Source organism: Musa acuminata, chromosome BXJ2-9 (assembly GCF_036884655.1).
Source record: "Musa acuminata AAA Group cultivar baxijiao chromosome BXJ2-9, Cavendish_Baxijiao_AAA, whole genome shotgun sequence".
Taxonomy (NCBI): domain Eukaryota; kingdom Viridiplantae; phylum Streptophyta; class Magnoliopsida; order Zingiberales; family Musaceae; genus Musa; species Musa acuminata.
This window is the reverse complement of record NC_088346.1, coordinates 25,647,591-25,670,879: the sequence shown is the minus strand read 5'-3', so window position 1 is coordinate 25,670,879 and position 23,289 is coordinate 25,647,591. Positions and strand designations below refer to the sequence as shown.

Sequence of the window (23,289 nt, the reverse complement as noted above, 5' to 3'; positions counted from 1 at the left end):
GGAGGTGCTCATAAGAGTGTTGATAGCCTTTGAGCTATCCATATTAAACCTCTTTAGCAAATCTAAAGCATATTTTGTTTGACTAAGAAAAATATCATTACTTAGTTGTTTGATTTGTAAGCCCAAAAAGAAGGTTAATTCTCCCATCAAACTCATTTGAAATTCAAGACTCATACTTTTATCTAATGATTCCTAAAGAGATTTATTCGTAGAACCGAAAATGATATCATTAACATAAATTTGAACATTAAGAAAATTATTTTTAAAATTTTTAATAAATAATGTAGTATCGACCTTGCCTTTAAAGAAATTATTTTCAATAAGAAATGAACAAAGTCTCTCATACCAAGCCCTTGGGGCTTGTTTTAAACCATAGAGAGCTTTAGTTAATTTAAACACATGATTAGGGAGACTATTGTTCTCAAATCCGAGAGGTTGTTCAACATAAACTTCTTCGGAAATGAAGCCATTAAGAAAAGCATTTTTAACATCCATTTGAAACAACTTAAAATTATTACTACTAGCATAGGTAAGGAGTATCCTTATTTCTTGATTGAAACCTTTGGCCACTAATCTATACATTTAAAATAACTTAAAATTATTACTACTAGCATATTCAAGGAGTATACTTATTTCTTGATTTGAAACCTTTGGCCACTAATCTAATCGAGGCACTAGAGCGAAGGTTTCTTCGTAATCGATACCTTCTTCTTGATTGAAACCTTTGGCCTAATCTAGCCTTGTTTCTAACCACGATACCAGATTCATCTTGCTTGTTTCTAAAGACCCATTTAGTACCAATAACTAAATGGTTGGCCTAGGAACAAGCTTTCACACCTCATTTCTTTCAAATTGATTTAACTCATCTTGCATTGCGATAATCCATGAATCATCTTTCATGGCTTCGTCAATACATTTTGGTTCAATTTGGGAGAGAAAAGCGGCGTTGACACAAAAAGTTTTAAGAGAAGAACGTGTTTGAACTCCTTTTGATGTGTCTCCTATGATTAACTCCTTAGGATAAGCATCTATATATTTTCAATCCTTGGGTAAGAATGTTTTGAAAGTAGATGCATCCAAGTTGCTAGATGGAGAAGGGGTTTCGTTTAAATTCAAGGCATCAAAATTAACATCATCATCAAAATCATTTTTCTTAATTTCAGAAACCTCATTAAAAACAACATGAATGGATTCTTCTATAATTAAAATTATTTTATTAAAGATACGAAATGCTTTAGAAATCGAAGAATAGCTAAGAAAAATTCCTTCATCGGATTTAGCATCAAATTTTCCTAAAGCATATTTTCCATTCAAGATAAAACACTTACACCAAAAAACTTTAAAATATGAAACATTGGGTTTTTTGTTGTTCCACAACTCATGAGTTTTGGTGAGTAAGGGTCTTACTAGAATTCTATTCATGACATAACATGTCATGTTTACGGCTCGGCCCAAAAATATTTGGATAGACTATGTTCATTCAACATGATTCTTGCCATTTCTTGTAAATTTCTATTCTTTCTTTCTACTACTCCATTTTGTTGAGGATTTCTTGGAGTAAAGAAGTTGTGGTTGTATCCATTGGATTCACAAAATTCTTGAAAATCACAATTTTGAAATTCACCACCGTGATCACTTCGAATTGACAAAATTATAGAACCCTTTCATTATGAATAAGTTTACAAAACTTGGTGAAATATCTAAAGCATTCACTTTTGTGTGTCAAAAAATAAGTCCATATGTATCTACTATAATCATCTACAATGTCAAAAGCGTATTTGCTACCTCCTAGGCTTGATGTAGAAATTGGTCCGAACAAGTCCATATGGATCAATTGCAAAGGTCTAGAGGTACTTATTTGGTTCTTAGGTTTGAAGCTACCTTTTATTTATTTTCCTAGTTGACAAGCATCACATACATTATCTTTGATGAACTTGATATGAAGAATTCCTCTTACAAGTTCTTTAGATGAAATTTGGGTGATTAGTTTCTTGCTAGCATGACCTAATCTCCTATGCCAAAACCAAGCATCATCATTCAAAATCGAAAAACACATTTCATTGTAAAGATCATTAATGTCAATGGTGTATACGTTATTTTGTTTTAATGCAATTATAGATGTGTTTTTGTATGGTTTTTCAATAATGCAAGCAGTAGATTCAAATTTAACAATATATCCTTTATCACACAATTGACTAATCCTCAAGAGTTTATGATTTAAACTATCAAGTAACAAAACATCTTCAATAAAGAAGTTAGATTTGTTACCTATTATTCCTTTGTCAATCTCCAAATGTGACATCCTTCTTCTACGCTAATGAGCTTAGAGAATTGAGATGGATCTCTGGTCATATGCCTTGAGCATCCACTATCAATGTACCATCTCTTGCTCTTAGTTTGTGATGGTATACGTTTCTATAATAGACGATGATTTTTAGGTACCTATTTGACCTTGGTTACCTCAAAAATCGATCTAAATTGCTTATCATGTTGCATGAAATTCTTTACGATTCTTTTTGGAACCCAAATCAATTTTTTTGGACTACACTTTTTAAATGGACAATGATAAGCTTTATGTCCACATTTGCAACAAAAGTTGTATTTGTTTTGAGGTGAAATATGCAAGATAGGGCCTTTAACGAAGGTGGTTGGATTTTTATGAGAGCTACTCACAAATCCGATTCTACTTCTTTTATGAACATGACCCTTATTGATAAGGATCATGTTTAAGGACTTGCTACCCAACCTCAAATTTCTTCAAGGTATCTTTGAGTAGCAAGTTTTCCTTTTGAAGTATTTCTAAATCATAAAATTTTGTACATAGAGCTAAACTATCATTATGCTTAATTTTTAATTTATCAAAATTACTAACAAGAGAATCATGCTCCTTTTTTAACAATTTATATTTTTTACTAATTATTTTGTATTCATCAAATAAATCATGAAAAGCATATAATAATTCATCAAATGATAAATTTGCATCAATTGAACTTGATACCTCCTCTCCAATGGCTCCTCTTCTTTGAATGCGCTTGAGTCATTCCATATTACTTTGAGCGCCTTCTTCTTTGGTGTCATTTTCTTGGCTTGGGGATATTCACTATTGTAGTGTCCTAGTTTCTTACATTCGTACTAAATTACTTGATCTTTCTTGGGTTCAAATTTATTTTTAGTGTTATTTTTAAATTTATTTTTTTAATGAATTTTTTGAATTTCCTTGTTAAAAGTGCCAAGTCATCATCAAAGTCCTCATCACTTGAGTTTTCTCTCAATTGGTCTTGTGTTCTTAGTATAATATCCTTCTTGTTCTTTGGAAGGGTGTCCTCAAGCTCTTCATGAGCTTTACATGTCATTTCATAGGTCATTAGTGACCCAATTAATTCTTCAAGAGGAAAGTTATTTAAATCTTTGGCCTCTTGAATTGTCACGCCCCTCAAAATATCCATGATTTTTTAAAATTTTCGTCACAGGCCAATCCAGGATCCAAACTAACGTTTGAGGACACTGAAAACATTCTATTCATATTCACATCCATAAAACCTGTACAGTTTATAATCATATATCACATCACTCGATAATTCACATTTATGGCAACCCAAGCCAACTTGACAAACATGAACAACATTTATAAATCCACAAGCTAAATAAATTATACAATCAGAACTCCAACTATTCACCACAAGTTCATATCACCATAAATTAGACTTAACATTCTGAAATTCCAAATAAGAGAGATCTCCTAACACTTTGACACAGTATATCCATTTCGGTTCATCGACAACATTTCATTACATACAAGACATACTTATACAACAATATCGTAATAACCAACCAGACTTGCCCATTATTCTGAATAGCTATCCACTGCCTCAGCCCAAATCAAACATCTCGAAGAGTGACAAGCTGACCTGAAAGATTTATATAACAACGGAGTGAGCCAAAAAAACGGCTCAGCAAGTGACAAAGCATATTCAGAACAAAAGGAACGGTTTCAAACGAGTAAGGTATCATAATGCAAGGCAGAATACAAGAATTCTCAAGGATACCATCTCAATAGATACCAAATCATACGTATTATGTCATTCAAAACATATTTGATCCATAACGAATGGGGCATAGAGTAATTAGAACATATCAATGGCAGATAGGACATTTCAGAACATATCAGTTCATAGCAAATGGAGCACAGAGTAATTGGAGCATATCAATGGCATATGAAATGTTCCGGAGCATATCAACGGCATATGGAACATTTCGAAGCATATCATCAGTGAATGAAGCATTTCAGAGCATATCGAAAACAAATATCGTACAGAAGCTCAAACGTCGTCTTTGACGTTGCAATCATATCATAACTATCCAGAGCACGAACAGAAATAACTCACCAAAACTCTGGATGTCATTCAAACATATAGAGGGTGTAGTGGGATCTCAGTCAGCAATATCCCACAAAGCGGGACCCCACAAAGCGGGCAAATAAGCGCATACCAGAATATCCCACAAAGCGGGACCCCACAAAGCGGGCAAATCGCGCATACCAGAATATCCCACAAAGCGGGACCCCACAAAGCGGGCAAATCAGTGCATACCTTTTACCATTTCTGGCAAAGGTCCAGACGATCCCACACACCAGAGTACAAAAGGACAGTTTCAACAATAAGTAGCATATATCGGAAGCACACGCGGAACAACAAACGTACATGTGCCTTTACGAGTCAATCCGAAGTAAGCAATAATCTTTCACAAGTATATTCAGATTTGAAGGGAATTGAAAGCAAGGGCACATATGGGATCCAAGCAATCACAAATAACTCAATTCAATAAGAAGATTTGATGAATTCAATGTCCAAAGGAATGAAACTGGAATAGGTACATACCGGGAGCAAATGCGGAACAAAGGAATATACATGTGCCTATATGGGTCAATACGATATAGCATAAACGTTACACAACAGTTTTCAAGAATGCAATAATTTTAAGGACAAGAGCATACAAGAATTCAAAGTAGTAATATAAAGCTCAATTGAATAAGAAGGCTAAAGGATATCAATTTCCAAAGGAATGAAACCAGAATATGAGAAATCGACCAAAGCTCGATTTCTGGCAGAATACAGAAGGCACATTGAACAAATGATTCAAACTATCAATCGTGCTCCAATTTACTCAGAAATAATCATTGGATAATACTTTCAGATAAGACAGGCTTCATATGAATTGAACTGTCCAACAGAGAGAGTTACAAATAATTTGGTAAGCAAGTGTCGTAGAACAAAATCTCTGTTGGCAGAATTCATAATGTCAGATTCAACAGATAACTGGGCTGGTGTTTGGATTCCAAATCTTTCAATCCATATATCAAAGAAAGGTCTACGAGTCTAGTTTCCAATGAAATCAGTTTTGAACAAATCAGAGTTACCACAAAGTCTTATAGGCAGTTCGGTATCAAAAGATCAGAATCTCAAAAGTTGCACAGATTCGAATCGTTACATGTAAACAGGAGATATAACAAATGCAAGGCTAGTACAATTCAAAGTTCCTCATAATCAAAGCAAATGTAGAGATAAAAATGACAGTGGGGAAAGATCAGGATACTTGCAATAAGACATATAAGAGCAATTATAGGAAAAACGATCAGGGAACTTGCAATAAGGCATATCAGAGCAATTATAGGAGAAACGAACAGGGAACTTGTAATAGAAAGGATTGAAACAAGCGGGAAACTTGCAATAAGAAATATCAAAGCAATTATAGGAGAAACGATCAGGGAACTTGCCTTTCAAAGATTTCGATCCGAAGATCCAAAGAAGGTGCCAGCCCAAATCCTTCTACTTTTTCTCCGTGTCCTCTCTCTGTTTCGTTTTGTGCTCCCGTTTTCTTCCTTTCTTCGCAACTACATCACGTGTCGAACATCGAGGCACAGTCACCTGCTCTCTCTTACTCTCATTCCTTCTTTTTTTCTTTCCCAAACGCAGCTGCCACAGCCGTCGCCGCTGCCGCTGCCACAATCGCAGCCACGACCGCAACTGCGGTCACAACCACAGCCCCCTTCCACTGCACTATTTCCTTCTTCCCTTCTCTCGTTCCTACTCTTTCTCTTTCCCAAAAGCAGCTACTGCAGCCACCACCGCTGCCGCAGCTACCGCAGCCAACGTTGCAGCCGCAGCCGGAGTCGCAGCCACGGCCGCAGCCACCACACTCGCAGCCTCTTCTTCCTCCCCTGCTCATCTTCCTCTCCTTCTTCTCTTCCAACTGCAGCTGCCATCGCCGCAGCTGCCACCCCTTCTCCTCTTCCTCTCTTCTTCCTCTCCTTCCCTTTCTCTTCTTCTTCCTTTCCTTCTCTTCTTTCCCAGCCACAGCTGCAGCTGCCATCACCGCAGCCGCAGCCCCTTCTCCTCTTCCTCTCTTCTTCCTCTCCTTCCCTTTCTCTTCTTCTTCCTTTCCTTTTTCTCTTTCCCTGCCACAGCTGCAGCTGCCATCGCCGCAGCCGCAGCCCCTTCTCCTCTTCCTCTCTTCTTCCTCTCCTCTTCTTCTCTCCCCGCTGCAACTGCTGCAGTCGCGGCCGCAGCCACGGCCGCAACCTCTCCCTCCTCCCCTGCTCATCTTCCTCTTCTTCTTCTCTTCCAGCTGCAGCTGCCATCGCCGCAGCTGCAGCCCCTTCTTCCCCGGCGTCACACACACCCTCCCCTCTGTTTCCTCTGCAGGAAACAGAGGTATCACACCTCTTTCTCTTCCTCTTCTTCTTCTTCTCCTCTTCCCCTCTTCCCTTTTCCTCCCCAAGGCCACACATCTCCTCGCTGCAGCCTTGCCGCAGCTATCTTCTTCTTCTTCTTCTTCTTCTTCTTCTTCTTCTTCTTCCCTTTTCATCCTCAACGCCCCACACATCCTCTCCTCTGTTTCCACCTGCGGGAAACAGAGGTGCTGCAGCCCTGGCTGCTGCAGCTGCCTCTCTTTTCCCTCTTCTTCTCCTTCTCTTCTTCTCCTCTTCCCTTTTCCTCCCCAAAGCCACACACCTCCTCGCTGCAGCCTTGCCGCAGCTATCCTCCTCTCTTCTTCTTCTTCTTCTTCTTCTTCTTCTTCTTCTTCTTCTTCTCTTCTTCTCCCCACGCCCCACAGCTCCTCGCTGCAGCCCTCGCTGCAGCCACCTCCTCTTCTTCTTCTTCTTCTTCTTCTTCTTCTTCTTCTTCTCTTCTCCCTCTTCTTCCTCTCTTCTTCTACCACTCTCCTTCTTCTCCTCACGCCCCACCGCTCTCTCTGTTTCTGGAAGAAACAGAGTGCGTGGGAGGCGGTGGGATAATACCGAATTTTCGGTTTTCCCTTTTCTTTTTCTTTTTTTTTTTGCAACTTAGCAGTTTAGTCCTTGTAATTTCTATATTTACATATAGGTCCTCCAATTTACATATAAATCTTTATTAATAATTTTTAAAAGCGAGGGATATTACATGAATGGCCATGGCTTTAGAGTCCCAACTATTTGGAAGGGATCTTAAAACTTTATTAACGAGCTCAAAATCCGAAAAACCTTTACCAAGTCCTTTTAGACCATTGACGACATCCGTAAAACGGGTGTACATGTCTCCAATGGTCTCACTTGATTTCAATCGAAATAATTCATAAGAATATACTAAAAGGTTGATTTTTGACTCTTTCACTCTACTAGTGCCTTCATGAGTCACTTCGAGTGTGTGCCAAATATCAAAAGTCGTTTCACAAATCGAAACTTGATTGAACTCGTTTTTATCTAGTGAACAAAATAAGGCATTCATAGCCTTGGCATTTAAAGTGAAAGTCTTCTTCTCCAACTCATTCCAATCGTTCATTGGAAGAGAAGACTTTTGAAAACCATTTTCGACAATGTTCCAAAACTCAAAATCCATAGAAATTAGGAAGATTCACATTCTAGTCTTCCAATAGGTGTAATCCATCCCATTGAACATGGGCGGACGTGTAATTGAGTGACCCTCTTGATTTTTGGCAAATACCATCTCTCTTGGGTTTTAAACCAACTGAGAGTGAGCCTCGCTCTGATACTAATTGTTAGGATTAAGAGCGCACTAAGAGGGGGGGGTGAATTAGTGCAGCAAAAAACTTTCACTATTTCAAAAACCTTATTTCGATTAAAGTCGATTCAACAAGAATCATTTTAATGTTAGGATCAGAGCGGCACTAAGAGGGGGGGTGAATTAGTGCAGCGGATTAAAACTTTGGTTTCGACAAATCTTTCGTATGATAAAAATCGAACTCAGAAGTGCTTAACTTGAACGCATGTTCGTAAAGGTATGCAGCAAGGTTAATGAGGGAATAAAGCACGTAAGAAGGTTTGCAGTAATGTAAATAGCAATAATGAAATGCAAACCAGAGATCACCCTGATTTTAAAGTGGTTCGGTCAAATGATCTAAATCCACTTGCGAGGCCCTCTTCGATGAGGCTCCCACCTTCCACTAGCAAATCTCTTGAAGGGGAAGGGCAAATACCCCACTTACAACTTTTTACAAGCGGTTCACTCTCTTACAGATTTTCAACAAGAAAGAAGGAGGTGAACACTAGCAAATTGAAAATAAGACTTGCTAAGACTTTTCTAAGACCTTTCTCTCAATCAATTGCTTCTCAAAAAGTTGTAATCTCAGTTGAGATTTGAGAGGTATTTATAGGCCTCAAGAGGATTCAAATTTGGGCTCCAAAATTTGAATTCTCTTTGGTTCCTGATGCTAGCGATGCCACCGCCTGTCAGTGTCTGACACTGACAGTGGACTGGCGGTGCCACCGCCTGGCTCTTGGGTGCTGGGCGGTGCAACCGCCCAGTCTGGCGGTGCCACTGTCAGACCCTTCGGTTCACTGGTTGGGCTTTAAATTTAGCCCAAACCAAGTCTAATTTTGGTACCAGTTGGCCCCTAACCAGGATATAGGATTATCTCTTAATCCTAATCCTAATCCTAATTACATGTGAACTACATAACTAAAAACATCCTAAGCAAGTTTTCAACCGCAAACATCGAGTCTTGTTCCGGTGAGCTTTCCGACGAACTTCTTCCAATGGACTCCCAGCAAGCTCCCGATCTTGTTACGACTTCAACGAGTAGCCGAGCCTTCTCGGTGATCTCCGCGAACTTCCGACGATCTCTTCAGCGAACTTCCGAAAATTCCGACAAGTTCCTGAATTCTTCTCGGTTGGTTTTGGCAATATCTCCGACGATTCTTCGGACTCTTAAACGTCCATCGAACTTGACTCTGGCATTCTTGCTTTGTGTTTTCTGGTTATCGTAGTTAATCATGCACACTTAACTCAATAATATGGATTAGATCAATTAACCCATTAATTGATTTTATCATCAAAATCCGAGATTCAACAATCTCCCCCTTTTTGATGATGACAATCAATTGATGACGGAGTTAAACATAACTCCCCCTATCTATATGTCATATTATGAGAAGATAAAAACACTTGAATTCCATCTCATTGAATTCAAGCATAAACCGAGAAGTTCTAACCATTGAACTTATCGTTATTCTCATTAAGCATAAGTAAATACGAAACTTTGATGAAAATCATTTTCAAGTCGAATGATAAGGGACGATTTTTACTGCAACAGGAGATAAAGATTTTCAACATGAATTTCATGATATAGATGTAAGGCATGCTTTCAATATGATCAATCAATCTTGCGATATTCTCAAAGATTTTGCAAGGCATATAAGATATTCATATCACACAAACTTTTGTAATGCTATCAAAATGGTACAAGTCATCACTTTTCTCCCCCTTTGTCATCAACAAAAAGGAGATGAGACTTTGAAATACACAATTTGTGATCATCAAATCAATAGAGAAAAAATCCAGCATTAAGATTAATCATTCAAGTTTGCCAAAAATATTTATCCAGAACTCATCTAAAAATCAACATATATCCAGAATTTTAAAAATACATCTAAGAAGAAGGTTCAGTTTTAGTTCAAAAGATGACAAGCTTCGAACTTGATATTAAGAGTAAATAGAACAGAATAAAAAGATACATCAATTAATCCTTAGGAGGTAATCCATAGTGCTGATACATAACATCTATTTTTTGATTCATTTGTCGTAGTTCCTTCAAAATTTCAATTTGTTGGAGTTGAATTTGTTCTTGCTGCGATTTGAGTTGGTCTTGTTGGAATTTGATCTGAGATAGTTCTGCCATAATAAGTCCTTCAGAGGATGAAACATGAGCTGAAGGTGCTGCGCCAAAGGGACTAGGAGGAAGAGATTCATTTCCCCTAAAAATTGGTGTTTCTGGTTGTTCTACTGGTGGAGGAATAGGATCAGTCCTTCTAGGTTGTCTTACCCATATTCCATTGTTAAATGTGCACCTAAGTCTCTTTAGTAGATTTTTATTGATGATGTTATATCTATCACTTTGAATTGTTTCTTCATCGGGTGGGATGCAAATGTCATAGGCACGAAGAAATCTAGTGATTAATCCCCCATATGGCAACATAGTATCTTTAGTTGTAATATCCTGCATGTGTTGCCGTATTGAGTATCCAAAATAGTTATGTTGATCAGTCATAATCCAATACATGGTGCTTATCTCTATTAGACTCATTTCATCAATATGATATTGCTTAGGGAATAGTATGCTTGTTATGATATGATGAAGAATCTTAGAGTTAAAAGGTAGTAAGTGTTCGTAACTCTTGGGTATTATTCCAAGGTCCGAGTTTGCAAAAATAGTTTCGACAGCTTCGGTGTAAGTTGCTCCTATTATATTAACATCCCATTTACCTTTAAAATAGCAGCCCCTATCTTTTTCAGTGATTCCAATTAGTTCACAAATAGTATTATCAGAAATCCTAATTTGTGTTCCTAAAAGGTAAGTACTTAGGCTATCGTTGTCTACCCATAGGTTTGCATAAAAGAGCCTAACTAACTTGGGATAAATTGGTTCATCTATTTGTAGGAGAGGTAGGGCCTCTAGATGAGCAAACCACCTAATGGGTTCTAAGTCTCCTAGTTCATTGAGATCAACGTGTTTACCCTTATGGATACATCTTGTTTCAAATTTTGGAAACCTAAGGGCCTCTTCTTTGGATCTAAAAAGATCGTGGTCATATGAATCTCCTTCAATCCTTTTCCCTTTTGATCTCTTAGGGGCCATTGTCTAGACAAGATGATATAAAAAAAATATGAAATTGTAATAAGTAAGTAAAATAAGAAGAAGGGGAAGGAAAGATTTTACATTATGGAGTGTTTCTTGGAGGATGAGAGTTAGGAAGTTTTTGGGAGAGTTTGAGGGAGGTCTGCATGGGTTGGGGGCGGTGTCACCGTCGGTCCTAACCATTTGGAATTTATAGGGTGTCTCGGGCGGTGCCACCACCAAACCGAGCAGTGCCACCGCCTGGCGCCCGAGCGCTCAAGCGGTGCTACCGCCGGTTCTGGCGGTGCCACCGTTGGCGTGCTGCGGAAGAAGAAAAAAATTTTTTCTTCCCCCTTTTGTTTTTCAGAGGTGTTTGACTCAAGATAGGTTAAGATAATGAGTTGTACTTCAATATATCATTTTGAATCGAAGGAGAATGATGAAGTCAAATACATAGAAGAACGGAAAAGGATGAGACATTTTTCGGAAAATATATTCAAACAAGCTTATTTTCAGGGATAATTTAACATGCCTAGTTCCCCCTTCTAATGAATTCAAATTGGTCTTCATTTAAAGCTTTTGTAAAAATATCTGCCAATTGATGCTTTGTGTCAATAAATTCTAAAACAACATTATTGTTAAGGACATGATCGCGTATGAAATGATGCCTAATATCGATATGCTTAGTTCTAGAGTGCTGAATTGGATTTTTGGTAAGACACATATGGCACTAGTATTATCATATTTTATGGGAACATTTTTGAAGTGAATTCCATAGTCTTCTAATGTATTTTTCATCCAAGCAACTTGTGCATAGCATGCACTTGCAGCAATGTATTCGGCTTCTGCCGTAGATAGTGCAACTGAATTTTATTTCTTGGAAGTCTAAGAAACAAGTGCATGTCCTAAAAATTGGCATGTTCCGGATGTACTTTCTCTATCTATCCTGCATCCGCCAAAATCGACATATGCATAAACTATTAAATCAAAATTTTCAGATTTTGGATACCTTAATCCTAAATTTGGAGTTCCTTTAAGTTACCTAAATATTCTTTTAACACTCTTAAGATGAGATAATTTAGGATTAGATTGAAACATAGCGCAAAGTCCTACACTAAACATAATATCCGGTCTAGTCGCGGTGAGGTAGAGTAGACTACCTATCATTCCCCTATATGTTTTTTGATCGAAATTTTCACTATTTTCATCCATATCTAACTTAGTCGAAGTACTCATAGGGGTGTTTATTGCTTTTGAATTATCCATGTTAAATCGTTTTAACAATTCTAATGTATATTTAGATTGGTTAAGAAATATACCATCACTAAGTTGTTTGATTTGTAATCCCAAAAAGAAAGTTAATCCACCCATTAAACTCATTTCAAATTCATGACTCATACATTTGGCAAATGATTCACATAGTGATTCATCCGAAGAGCCAAAAATAATATCGTCAACATAAATTTGCATAATAAGAAAATTATTTTTAAAATGTTTGATAAACAATGTAGTATCAACCTTGCCTTTGGTAAAATTATTTAAAATAAGAAAGGAACTAAGTCTTTCATACCAAGCTCTAGGAGCTTGTTTCAAGCCATAGAGAGCCTTAGTCAATTTGAATACACGATTAGGAAGAAGAGAATTTTCAAATCCGGGAGGTTGTTCGACATATACTTCTTCAAAAATAAAACCATTCAAGAAAGCACTTTTGACATCCATTTGAAACAGTTTAAAATTATTACTACTAGCATAGGCAAGGAGCATCTTTATGGCTTCTAATCGAGCTACGGGAGCGAAGGTTTCTTCGTAATCGATACCTTCTTCTTGGTTGAAACCTTTGGCCACTAATCTAGCCTTGTTTCTAACCACGATACCATTTTCGTCTTGCTTGTTTCTAAAGACCCATTTAGTACCAATGACTAAATGGCCACTAGGTCAAGGAACAAGCTTCCATACCTTATTCCTCTCAAATTGATTTAATTCCTCTAGCATTGCAATAACCCAAAAAACATCTTTTAAGGCCTTATCAATGCATTTAGGTTTGATTTGAGAAAGGAAGGCGTTGTTAGCACAAAAATTCTTGAAAGAGGAACGAGTTTGAACCCCTTTTGATGTTTCTCCTATAATTAGCTCCTTTGGATAAGCATCTATACACTTCCATTCCTTGGGTAAGGACATTTCGGAAAAAGGTGCATCCAAGTTGCTATTTTAAGGAGGGGGTTCATTTAAATTCAAATTATCAAAACCAAGATCATCATCAAAATTATTTTTCTTTAAATTAGAAATTTCATTAAAAACTACATGAATAGATTCTTCTATTACTAAGGTTCTTTTGTTGAAAACCCGAAAAGCCTTAGAAACGGAAGAGTAACCAAGAAAGATGCCTTCATCGGATTTAGCATCAAATTTTCCTAAGGCATCCCTTTCATTCAAAATAAAGCATTTACAACCGAAAACTTTAAAATAGTAAATTTAGATTTTTGTTATTCCATAATTCATAGGGAGTTTTTGATAGGGACGGTCTTATTAGAACCCTATTAATGATGTAGCAAGCCGTATTCATGGCTTCGGCCCAAAAATACTTGGGTAGACTATGTTCATTTAACATCGTTCTAGCCATTTCTTGTAGGTTTCTATTTTTTCTTTCAACTACTCCATTTTGTTGGGGATTCCTCGGAGTGGAGAAGTTGTGATTGTATCCATTAACTTCACAAAAATTTTGAAAGACATGGTTTTGAAATTTGCCACTGTGATCACTTCGAATTGATGAAATCATGAAGCCATTTTCGTTTTGAATGAGTTTACAAAATTTAGAGAAACACTTGAAACAATCACTTTTGTGAGCTAAGAAATAGGTCCAAGTGTATCTAGTATAGTCATCCACAATTACAAATGCATATTTGCTTCCTCCTAGACTTGTCGTATCAATTGGTCCAAATAAGTCCAAATGAATCAATTGTAATGGTCTAGTGGTGCTAATTTGAATTTTTGGTTTGAAACTAGTTTTTATTTGTTTACCTAGTTGACATGCATCGCATACTTTGTCCTTAATAAACTTTATATTTGGAATTTCTCGCATTAATTCTCTAGATGAGATCTTAGATATTAGTTTCATGCTTGCATAGCCTAGTCTCCTATGTCAAAGCCAAGCATCATCATTTAAAGCAGAGAAGCACATTTCATTACTTAGTTTATCAAGGTTGATGGTGTAGACATTATTTTATTTTAATGCAATCATAGTTATGTTATGGTGTGGTTTTTCCATAATACACACATTTGATTCAAATCTAATGTTATAACCTTTATCGCATAATTGACTAACACTCAAGAGATTATGTTTCAATCCATCAACTAGTAAGACATCATCAATAGAAAATTTTAATTTGTTACCTATGGTTCCCTTGCCAATGATTTTGCCTTGGTTGTTGTCTCCGAATGTGACGTACCCTTCTTCTTTGCTAGTGAGCATAGAGAAATGAGATGGATCTCCAATTATATGTCTTGAGCATCCACTATCTAGATACCATCTCTTGCTCCTAGCTTGTGATGGTGTATATTTCTACAAGAAGGGATTATTTTTAGGTACCCATTTTCTTTTGGGTGCCTTAAAAACTGATTTAACTTGTTCATCATATTGCATAGAATTGATCATGGTTCCTTTAGGAACCTAAATTAGTTTGTTCGGACTAATTTTCTTGAATGAACATTTATAAGTTTTATGTCCATATTTGCAACAAAAGTTGCAATTGCTTTGGTGCCGAACATGTAAGACGAGGCCTTTAATAAAGGTGGTTGGATTTTGGTGAGGACTTCTCACAAATCCGATTCCACTTCTTTTAGGAACGTGACCCTTATTTGTAAGGATCATGTTCAAAGACTTACTACCAACCTCGAATTTCTTCAAGGTGTCCTTAAGTAGCAAGTTCTCCTTTTAGAGAGATTCTAGATCATGGCATTTTATACATGGAGCTAAACTATCATGATATTCAGTTTTTAATTTATCGATATCACAAGTGAGACTATCATACTCCTTTTTTAACAATTTGTATTTTCTACTAATTGTTTTACATTCATCAAATAACTCATGGAAGGTATTTAATAATTCATGATAAGGTAAATCTACATCAATTAAATATGTTACCTCTTCTCCGATGGCCATTAGGGTGTAATGAGCAACTTGCTCGGTGTTGGACCCCTCTTTTTCGGACGTGCTTGAATCATCCCACGTTGCCTTGAGCACCTTCTTATTTGATGTTCTCTTTTTGGCTTGAGGACAATCGTTCTTGTAGTGTCCCGGTTTTTTTCACTCATAGCAAATCACTTGGTCCTTCTTGTGTTCGAATTTATTTTTTGTATTATTTTTAAATTTATTCTTTCTTAAATTTTTTTTAAATTTTTGAGTCAAAAGTGCAATGTCATTGTCACTGTCCTCATCACTTGATATTCCTTTCAAGTGGTCTTCTTGTGATGTGAGTGTCATATCCTTCCTGTTCTTTGGAAGGGGGTTCTTGAGCTCGTTATGAGCTTGACATGTCATTTCGTAGGTCATTAGAGACCCAATAAGTTCTTCAAGAGGGAATGTTTTAAGGTCTTTGGCCTCTTGAATGGCCGTAACTTTTGGATCCCAACTTTTAGGGAGGGATCTTAAGATTTTAGTTACTAGTTCAAAGTTAGTAAATTCTTTACTAAGAGCTTTGAGTCCATTGATGACATCCGTGAACCGGGTGTACATGTCTCCGATGGACTCACTTGGTTTCATTCGGAGGAGTTCATAAGAGTGCACAAGGATGTTGATTTTGGACTCTTTCACTTGGCTAGTGCCTTTATGAGTGACCTCAAGAGTTCTCCAAATATCAAAAGTCGAATCACAAATTGAAACACGATTAAATTCATTTTTTCCTAGTGCACAAAACAAGGCATTCATAGCCTTTGTGTTTAAAGCAAAAACCTTCTTCTCCGATTCATTCCATTCGCTCATCGGAAGAGAAGATTTTTGAAATCCGTTTTCGACAATAGTCAAAAGCTCGAAATCCAAGGAAATGAGGAAGATCCTCATACGAGTCTTCCAATAAGTATAATCCGACCCATTAAACATGGGTGGACGTGCGACAGAATGACCCTCATGTATGCCGGAGTAAGCCATCTCTCTTGGGTATCAAACCAAATATGAGAGTGAGCCTAGCTCTAATACCAATTGTTAGAATCGGAGCGACACTAAGAGGGGGGGGTGAATTAGTGCAGCAGATTAAAACTTTGGTTTTGACAAATCTTTCGTACGATAAAAATCGAACTTGAAAGTGCTTAACTTGAACGCATGTTCGTAAAGGTATGCAGCAAGGTTAATGAGGGAATAAAGCACGTAAGAAGGTTTGCAGTAATGTAAATAGTAATAATGAAATGCAAACCAGAGATCACGCCGATTTTAAAGTGGTTCGGTCAAATGACCTACATCCACTTGCAAGGCCCTCTTCGATGAGGCTCCCACCTTCCACTAGCAAATCTCTTGAAGGGGAAGGGCAAATACCCCTCTTACAACTTTTTACAAGTGGTTCACTCTCTTATAGATTTTCAGCAAGAAAGAAGGAGGTGAACACTAACAAATTGAAAACAAGACTTGCTAAGACTTTTCTAAGATCTTTCTCTCAATCAATTGCTTCTCAAAAAGTTGTAATCTCAGCTGAGATTTGAGGGGTATTTATAGGCGTCAAAAGGATTCAAATTTGGGCTCCAAAATTTAAATTCTCTTTGGTTCCCGATACTGGCGGTGCCACTGCCTATCAGTGTCTGACACTGACAGTGGACTGGCGGTGCTACCGCCCAGCTAAGCGATGCCACCGCTTGGCTCTCGGGTGCTGGGCAGTGCAACCGCCCAGTATGGCGGTGCCACCGCCAGACCCTTCGGTTCACTGGTTGGGCTTTAAATTTAGACCAAACCAAGTCTAATTTTGGGCCCAGTTGGCCCCTAACCAGGATATAGGATTATCTCTTAATCCTAATCCTAATTACATGTGAACTACATAACTAAAAACATCCTAAGCAAGTTTTCAACCGCGAACGTCGAGTCTTGTTCTGACGAGCTTTCCGACGAACTTCTTCCGACGGACTCCCAGCAAGCTCCAGATCTTGTGACGACTTCAACGAGTAGCCGAGCCTTCTCGGTGATCTCCGCGAACCTCCGACGATCTCTTCAGCGAACTTCTGAAAATTTCGATAAGTTCCTGAATTCTTCTTGGTTGGTTCCGACAGCATCTCCGACGATTCTTCGGACTCTTAAATGTCTATCGAACTTGACTCCGGCATTCTTGCTTTGTGTATTCTGGTTATCGTAGTTAATCCTGGACACTTAACTCAATAATATGGATTAGATCAATTAACCCATCAATTGATTTTATCATCAAAATCCTAGATTAAACATTTAACTCAATCCGTTTCGGAAGGAATTTGAACTTGAAACCTTAAGTGAAAATGCAAGAGAAGACTAAGGTGATTTGCAGCAATGTAAGTTGCACAAATGAAAAGCGTCGATTTCGTAAAGTCTTCGTATGATAAAAGTCAATCTCGGAAGATGTTTATGTCAAAGCGTATATAGACGTAGTTAAAGCACAGTAAGGAAGAGTGGCAGTTTGTTATAAAAGAAAGTTGCTCAAAGTAAATGCAAACCGAGTTTTAGAGTGGTTCGGTCAAACGTGACCTACATCCACTTTCGGCTTCCTCCTCTGACGAGGTCATCGGCGTACACTAGAGGCCTTCCTTCAATAGGCAAAGGCCAACCACCCTTTTACAGCTTTTCTCCTTTTGCCGAGCTTAGGAGACAACCCTTACAAGCTTCACTGCTCTTTTGAATGATCTCAACACTTAGAAAGAAGGAGGGAGAACTCTAGCTTTTATAACACTTTAAGGCCTCAAAGACTCAAGTGTCTTTTAAGATTTCATGCCCTTTCATGCAAGAAAGGGTGGAATTTTTATAAGCCCCAATGAGTTCAAAAATAGAGCCTAAAAGTGTCCAATTCTATATTTTTGAGGTCCTAGCGATACCACCGCCATTATTGGGTGGTACTACCGCTTGTCATCTGACAATGGGCGGTACAACAGCTCAGTCTGGGTGGTACTACTGCCTGACAGGGCTCGGAGACCGAGCTCTGGTGGTACCACCGCTTGACAAGGGCGGTACCATCGTTGGCAACAATAACTATCGATAGTACTACCACCTGACAGGGGCGATACCACCGCCCAGAATTCCTAGGAGACCGAATCTCCCTAGCGGTGCCACCGTAGGCCAAGAATTCAAGGGTCGAATGGGCTGTTCCATTTGGCCTAATTTAGGTCTGTTAAGGGCCTAGTTGGCCCCTAATTAATTTAGTGGGATTATCTCCCAATCATAACTTAATCTACATACTAACTACGACAATTATGACATGATTACTGCAATTCGTGTTCCGATGCGTCAATCGCTTCTTTCGGCGAGCTTCCGACATACTTCTAGTGAATATCTGACGAATTCTCGGCGATGCTCCGGCGGACTCCCGGCAAGCTCCTAGACTTAGCGTTGATCTTCTTGGCGAGTTCCGATGAGTTTCAATGGCAAGCTCCTGGACTTCTCGCTTGGTTCCCGTAGAACTTTTGACGAACGTCCGGACTTCCGACGAACTCTCGAACTCCCAATGTGATCTTAATCTTGACTTTGGCATAACACCTGCTACATGTCTTACTGCCATCGTAGTTAATTCTGCATACTTTTCTCAACATATAGATTAAATCAACAAATAACAATTGACTTCATCATCAAAATCCGAGATTCAACAAATTTTGGCTCTAAGTTTTGAAGCCATTTAGGGTCTATAAATACCCCAACTATTCTTGCATGGAGTAACAAGAAAGATTAAGCAAAACTCTATTATAAACCCTATTAGAAAGTTGAGTTCCCTCCTCCTAAAGCTTAGAGAGAGTTCTAAGGGAGGTGTGTGAGGGATACCTTGCCAAAAAGGTTGTAAAAGGTAGTCTCCTAAACCTATAAAAAGGAGAAGAGGGGTGTAAAAGGGTAGTTGGTCTTCGGCCATTAAAGGAAGATCGTTAGTGGATGCTAGTGGCCTCAACGGAAGAGGAATCGAGAGTGGATGTAGGTCATGATGACCGAACCACTATAAAATCGGTTTGCATTTCCTTTTGATCAATTTATCTTTACTGCAAACTGCTTTACCTTCTTATTACTTTCACTATGCTCCCTTATGCTTCCAAGTTAATATATTTCCGATCAATTTTATTATACGAAGAATTTTTAAACCGGTGATTTTACCGCTGCACTAATTCACCCCCCCTCTTAGTTCCGACTTATTCCTAACACTCATAATATGACTCATACTCAAAACTCCTACTTTTAACCAACTCCTAATACAACTCCGACTCAAGATCTTACGAGTTCTTCAAGAGGAAAATTGTTCAAGTCCTTTGCTTCTTGAATTGTAATTACCTTTGCATCCCAACTTTTTGAAAAAGATCTTAAAATTTTATTAACCAATTCAATGTTAGTATGACATTTACCAAGAACTTTTAAACCATTGATAAGATCTGTAAATCGGGTGTACATGTCACTAATAGTTTCGTTTAGCTTCATTCTAAATAATTTATAAATATGTACCAAAAGATTAATCTTAGATTCTTTTACTCTATTTGTGCCTTCATGAGTAACTTCAAGTGTCTGTCAAAACACAATTAAACTTATCTGTGGCTAATACACAAAATAAAATGTTCATAGCTTTAGCAGTTAAAGAAAATATTTTCTTCTCAAGATCATTCTATTCATTCATTATTTTAGAAGATTTTTGAAAATCACATTTAACAACATTCCACAAATCAAAATCTATAGAAATCAAGAAAATACACATTCATGTCTTCAAATAAGTGTAGTCTGTCCCGCTAAACATAGGAGGACGAGTAAAAGAGTGACCCTATTCATTCCCAAAAAAAGTTATTTAATCTCTCTTAGGTGTTAAACCAACTGAAAGAACCAGGCTCTGATACCAATTGTTAGGATCATAGTGGCACTAAATGGGGTATGGGGGTGAATTAGTGCTTTCGAAATAAAGTTCCAATTTCAAACTTTTCGATCGATAAATCCGTACCAGAAGTGCATTAAACTTTAGAATATGAGTAAGGGTAGCAAGCAACTAGATTAGTTAGTAATAGTAAGGAAAAGCATAAAGAGAAATATAAACCAGATTTATAATAGTTTGGTTGTCTCGACCAACATCCACTCCTAATTCCTTTTCCCTTAAGGCCACTAGCTTTCTCTACCGATCTTATTTTCAATGGGCGAAGATCGACTACCCTTGTTACAACTCTTTCCTCCTTTTCACACGCTTAAGAGAGAACCTTCACACTTCACTTTTATAATAAGACCTCACGCGTCCCTTATGTTGAATCTCATATTTTGATGATGAAATCAATTGATGAAGTTATGATCTAATGTCCGTTTTAGTGACATAGGACTAACTTTAATCTTAGAAAGGTAAATCATCTAAAGTAGGAAGAATCAAATGTTGGGCTAAAATGGAACTTGTTAGAAGATTGGACATTGGGTCGGAGGACTGGTCGACATGCCGGAAGGACTTCGTGCCATGAGTTTGGGCATCGAGCCAAATGATAGGACAATGCATAAAAGAAGATCAGATATTACAAAAGGTCAACATATTGATTGGGCAATTCATCAAAGGAGAGAATGATGTATTGAAGTATCAGACGAAGTGTTTGATGAACCAATGACATGTCGAACAACATAGGATTCATGCTTGTAATCATGTGTGTCTAGATCGTAGTATTCTAGGTCTAATTGAGATAGTTTTGGGTGTAACTAGGCTAACTCAATTAGGAGCCCATTATGCTTGATTTGGTATTGAGTTAGGCCTATTGGGTGGCTCATTCAATGACATGGAGCCAGGTTAGGCAGTGGCACAACCAGGGCTTGCGGTGGAACCGCTTGAGGCTCGGCCTTCCAAGTAGTGTTTGGGTAGTGGTACCGCCTAGACAAGCAATGGTACTGCCTAGACAAGCGTGGTACTGCCTAAACATGCTAGTCATAGGTGCCCTACAAGTCAATCACGTGAGTGATGACACATGTGTCTTTGCTAGTCATAGGTGCCCAGCAAGCCAATCATGTGAGTGATGGCACATGTGACTTGATACAGAATATTTTTGCTTATTATATTTTGGCGTATATCACTTTATAACTATTGCATATATGCATATATATATTGTGATGTCCTTGGATTTGTACAATGGGAATCGGATCATGATGAGATCACGATAATGAGATCGATTCACCTTTAAACGCATATCCTAAATAATCCTGGTCATAGGTTACTCGAGAGGGACATCATGATAACCGGACAAACTGATGTGCTGTATACCCATCCATATGATGGATGCAGTTGGTCTCACAATTGCTCGTGTAGGGACACTAGGGATACAGTACAGGTGCTCATTGGAGAATGAGTTCACTGATTGATCCGCTTACGGAATGCTGGATGGTTGATGATGCCTTATTATCAGACAGTGATTCCGTAGTCCTAGTGGTATATCTGGTCCTTAGACTTGAGACACCAAGGATGTCCTGTATGAGTTCTCCACTCTTTGATACCAGACTTATAGGTTTGGCTGTCCCAGATCTAGTACAGCTGGTCATTGGGAGTGGTAGTCGACCTTACGAGGGCTATTGAGTGTCGATAGAGGATCATCCACTCTCGGCGTCATGAGAGGAATATCCCATATGTTCTTGCTCAGACAAATCCCTGGCTAGGGTCATTCGGGTTGAGAGAGAACGGTTTCTCTGGGAGAATCCGATTAGAGCGAGACTTGAGTAGAAACCGTATGGGTCTGACAACACCAAGCTCGATATACGGTCTCTAGGATATTAGATGGATGAGGGACTATAGGTACACGGTAACTGAGGACAGACAGGTCCAATGGATTGGATTCCCTTATATTGTCTAGGGACTACGGCGTAGTGGCCTAGTACGTCCGTAATCGATGAGTCGAGTGAATTATTATAGAGATAATAATTCACTGAGTTAGAAAGAGTTCTAACAAGTATGACTCACGGCCAGCTCGATATTGGGCCTAGAGGGTCACACACATATGGTAGGCATTGCGATGAGTAGAGGTTCGGATATGAGATATCAGACGGAGCCCTTGTCTTATTGGATATCCAATAAGCCCCTGAATTATTGGATCCCATGGACGAGATCCAATAAGAGCCCATGAGAGATTATTGGATAGAGATTCACTAATCTAAAAGGCTTGGGTTATTGGATACAAATCCAATACCCACTAGGCGAGGATCCATTAGGGTTTGACCGGGAACCTCTATAAATAGGAGGGATTCAGAGCCTCATAGGCTAGAGCCTTTGTTTGCCTCTCCTATTCTCCTTCCCCTCTCCACCTCAGAGCAGGCTTGGAGTTTTGAGGAGCGTCGTCGCAGCCCTGCTGTGTGGATCACCACTAGAAAGGAGGACTTTTGACCTCCTGCACCCTCTCCTAAGGATCTGCAAGGAAACAGGGATATACGATCTCCCTAGGTAACACAATCTACTCTATACGTAGTTTTAAGTTTCGTGGATTTTACACACCAATCTTCGCACGACGACGAACATCTCTTTGGGAATCGGGAATTTTGTTTTCTTGTTCTTCCACTGCGCATGTGATGTGCCCCCAAAGACTTCCCAATAGTGGTATCAGAGACAGGTTGTTCATGCCAATGATTGGTTTTGAACTGCGTGTGTTGTGTTTAGGAAAAACTTTTGACGTCAAAATCGTTGACGCAAAAGCGAGAAAGGGCAGCAACAGTTGCTGCCCTTGATATGCGTGCGTGCAGCGCAGCCGCAGGTAGGCAGCACAGGGGTTGCGTCTGCAGCAGCCGGCCGGCGGCCTGCTTGCAGCAGGCTGCGTCAGGCGGGGCTGGCAGCCCGCGGGCAGAGGCGCCTGTGGCCGCTTCTCCCGTGGGGTGAGGTGCCGTAGGGCAGCGGCGCCTGCCGCCGCTGCCGCCGCTGCTCCCGCGGGCGAAACCCCCCCCCCCACAGGGGCGGCCGCCCGGCGGGACAGCACCGCCTGCGGGCGTTGCCCGCGGGGAAAACCGGCCGCGGAGGCGGATGCGACGGCGCCCGTAGGTGCGCCAACCTGCAAGGGCAA

The 23,289-nt window shown here is 39.0% G+C and overlaps 1 protein-coding gene across 1 annotated transcript; it reads right to left on the bottom strand.

The window, feature by feature from the left end:
- Positions 1 to 3,605: 3,605 nt before the first annotated feature.
- Positions 3,606 to 7,444, bottom strand: LOC135623896 (uncharacterized). The gene is made up of 2 exons (XM_065127358.1): positions 5,774 to 7,444; positions 3,606 to 3,908 (listed from the first exon to the last, which is right to left on the bottom strand). The coding sequence occupies exon 1, from the start codon at positions 6,880 to 6,882 to the stop codon at positions 5,941 to 5,943; it is 942 nt and encodes a 313-aa protein (XP_064983430.1). The 5' UTR covers positions 6,883 to 7,444; the 3' UTR covers positions 3,606 to 3,908; positions 5,774 to 5,940.
- Between the last annotated feature and the right edge of the window lie 15,845 nt (positions 7,445 to 23,289).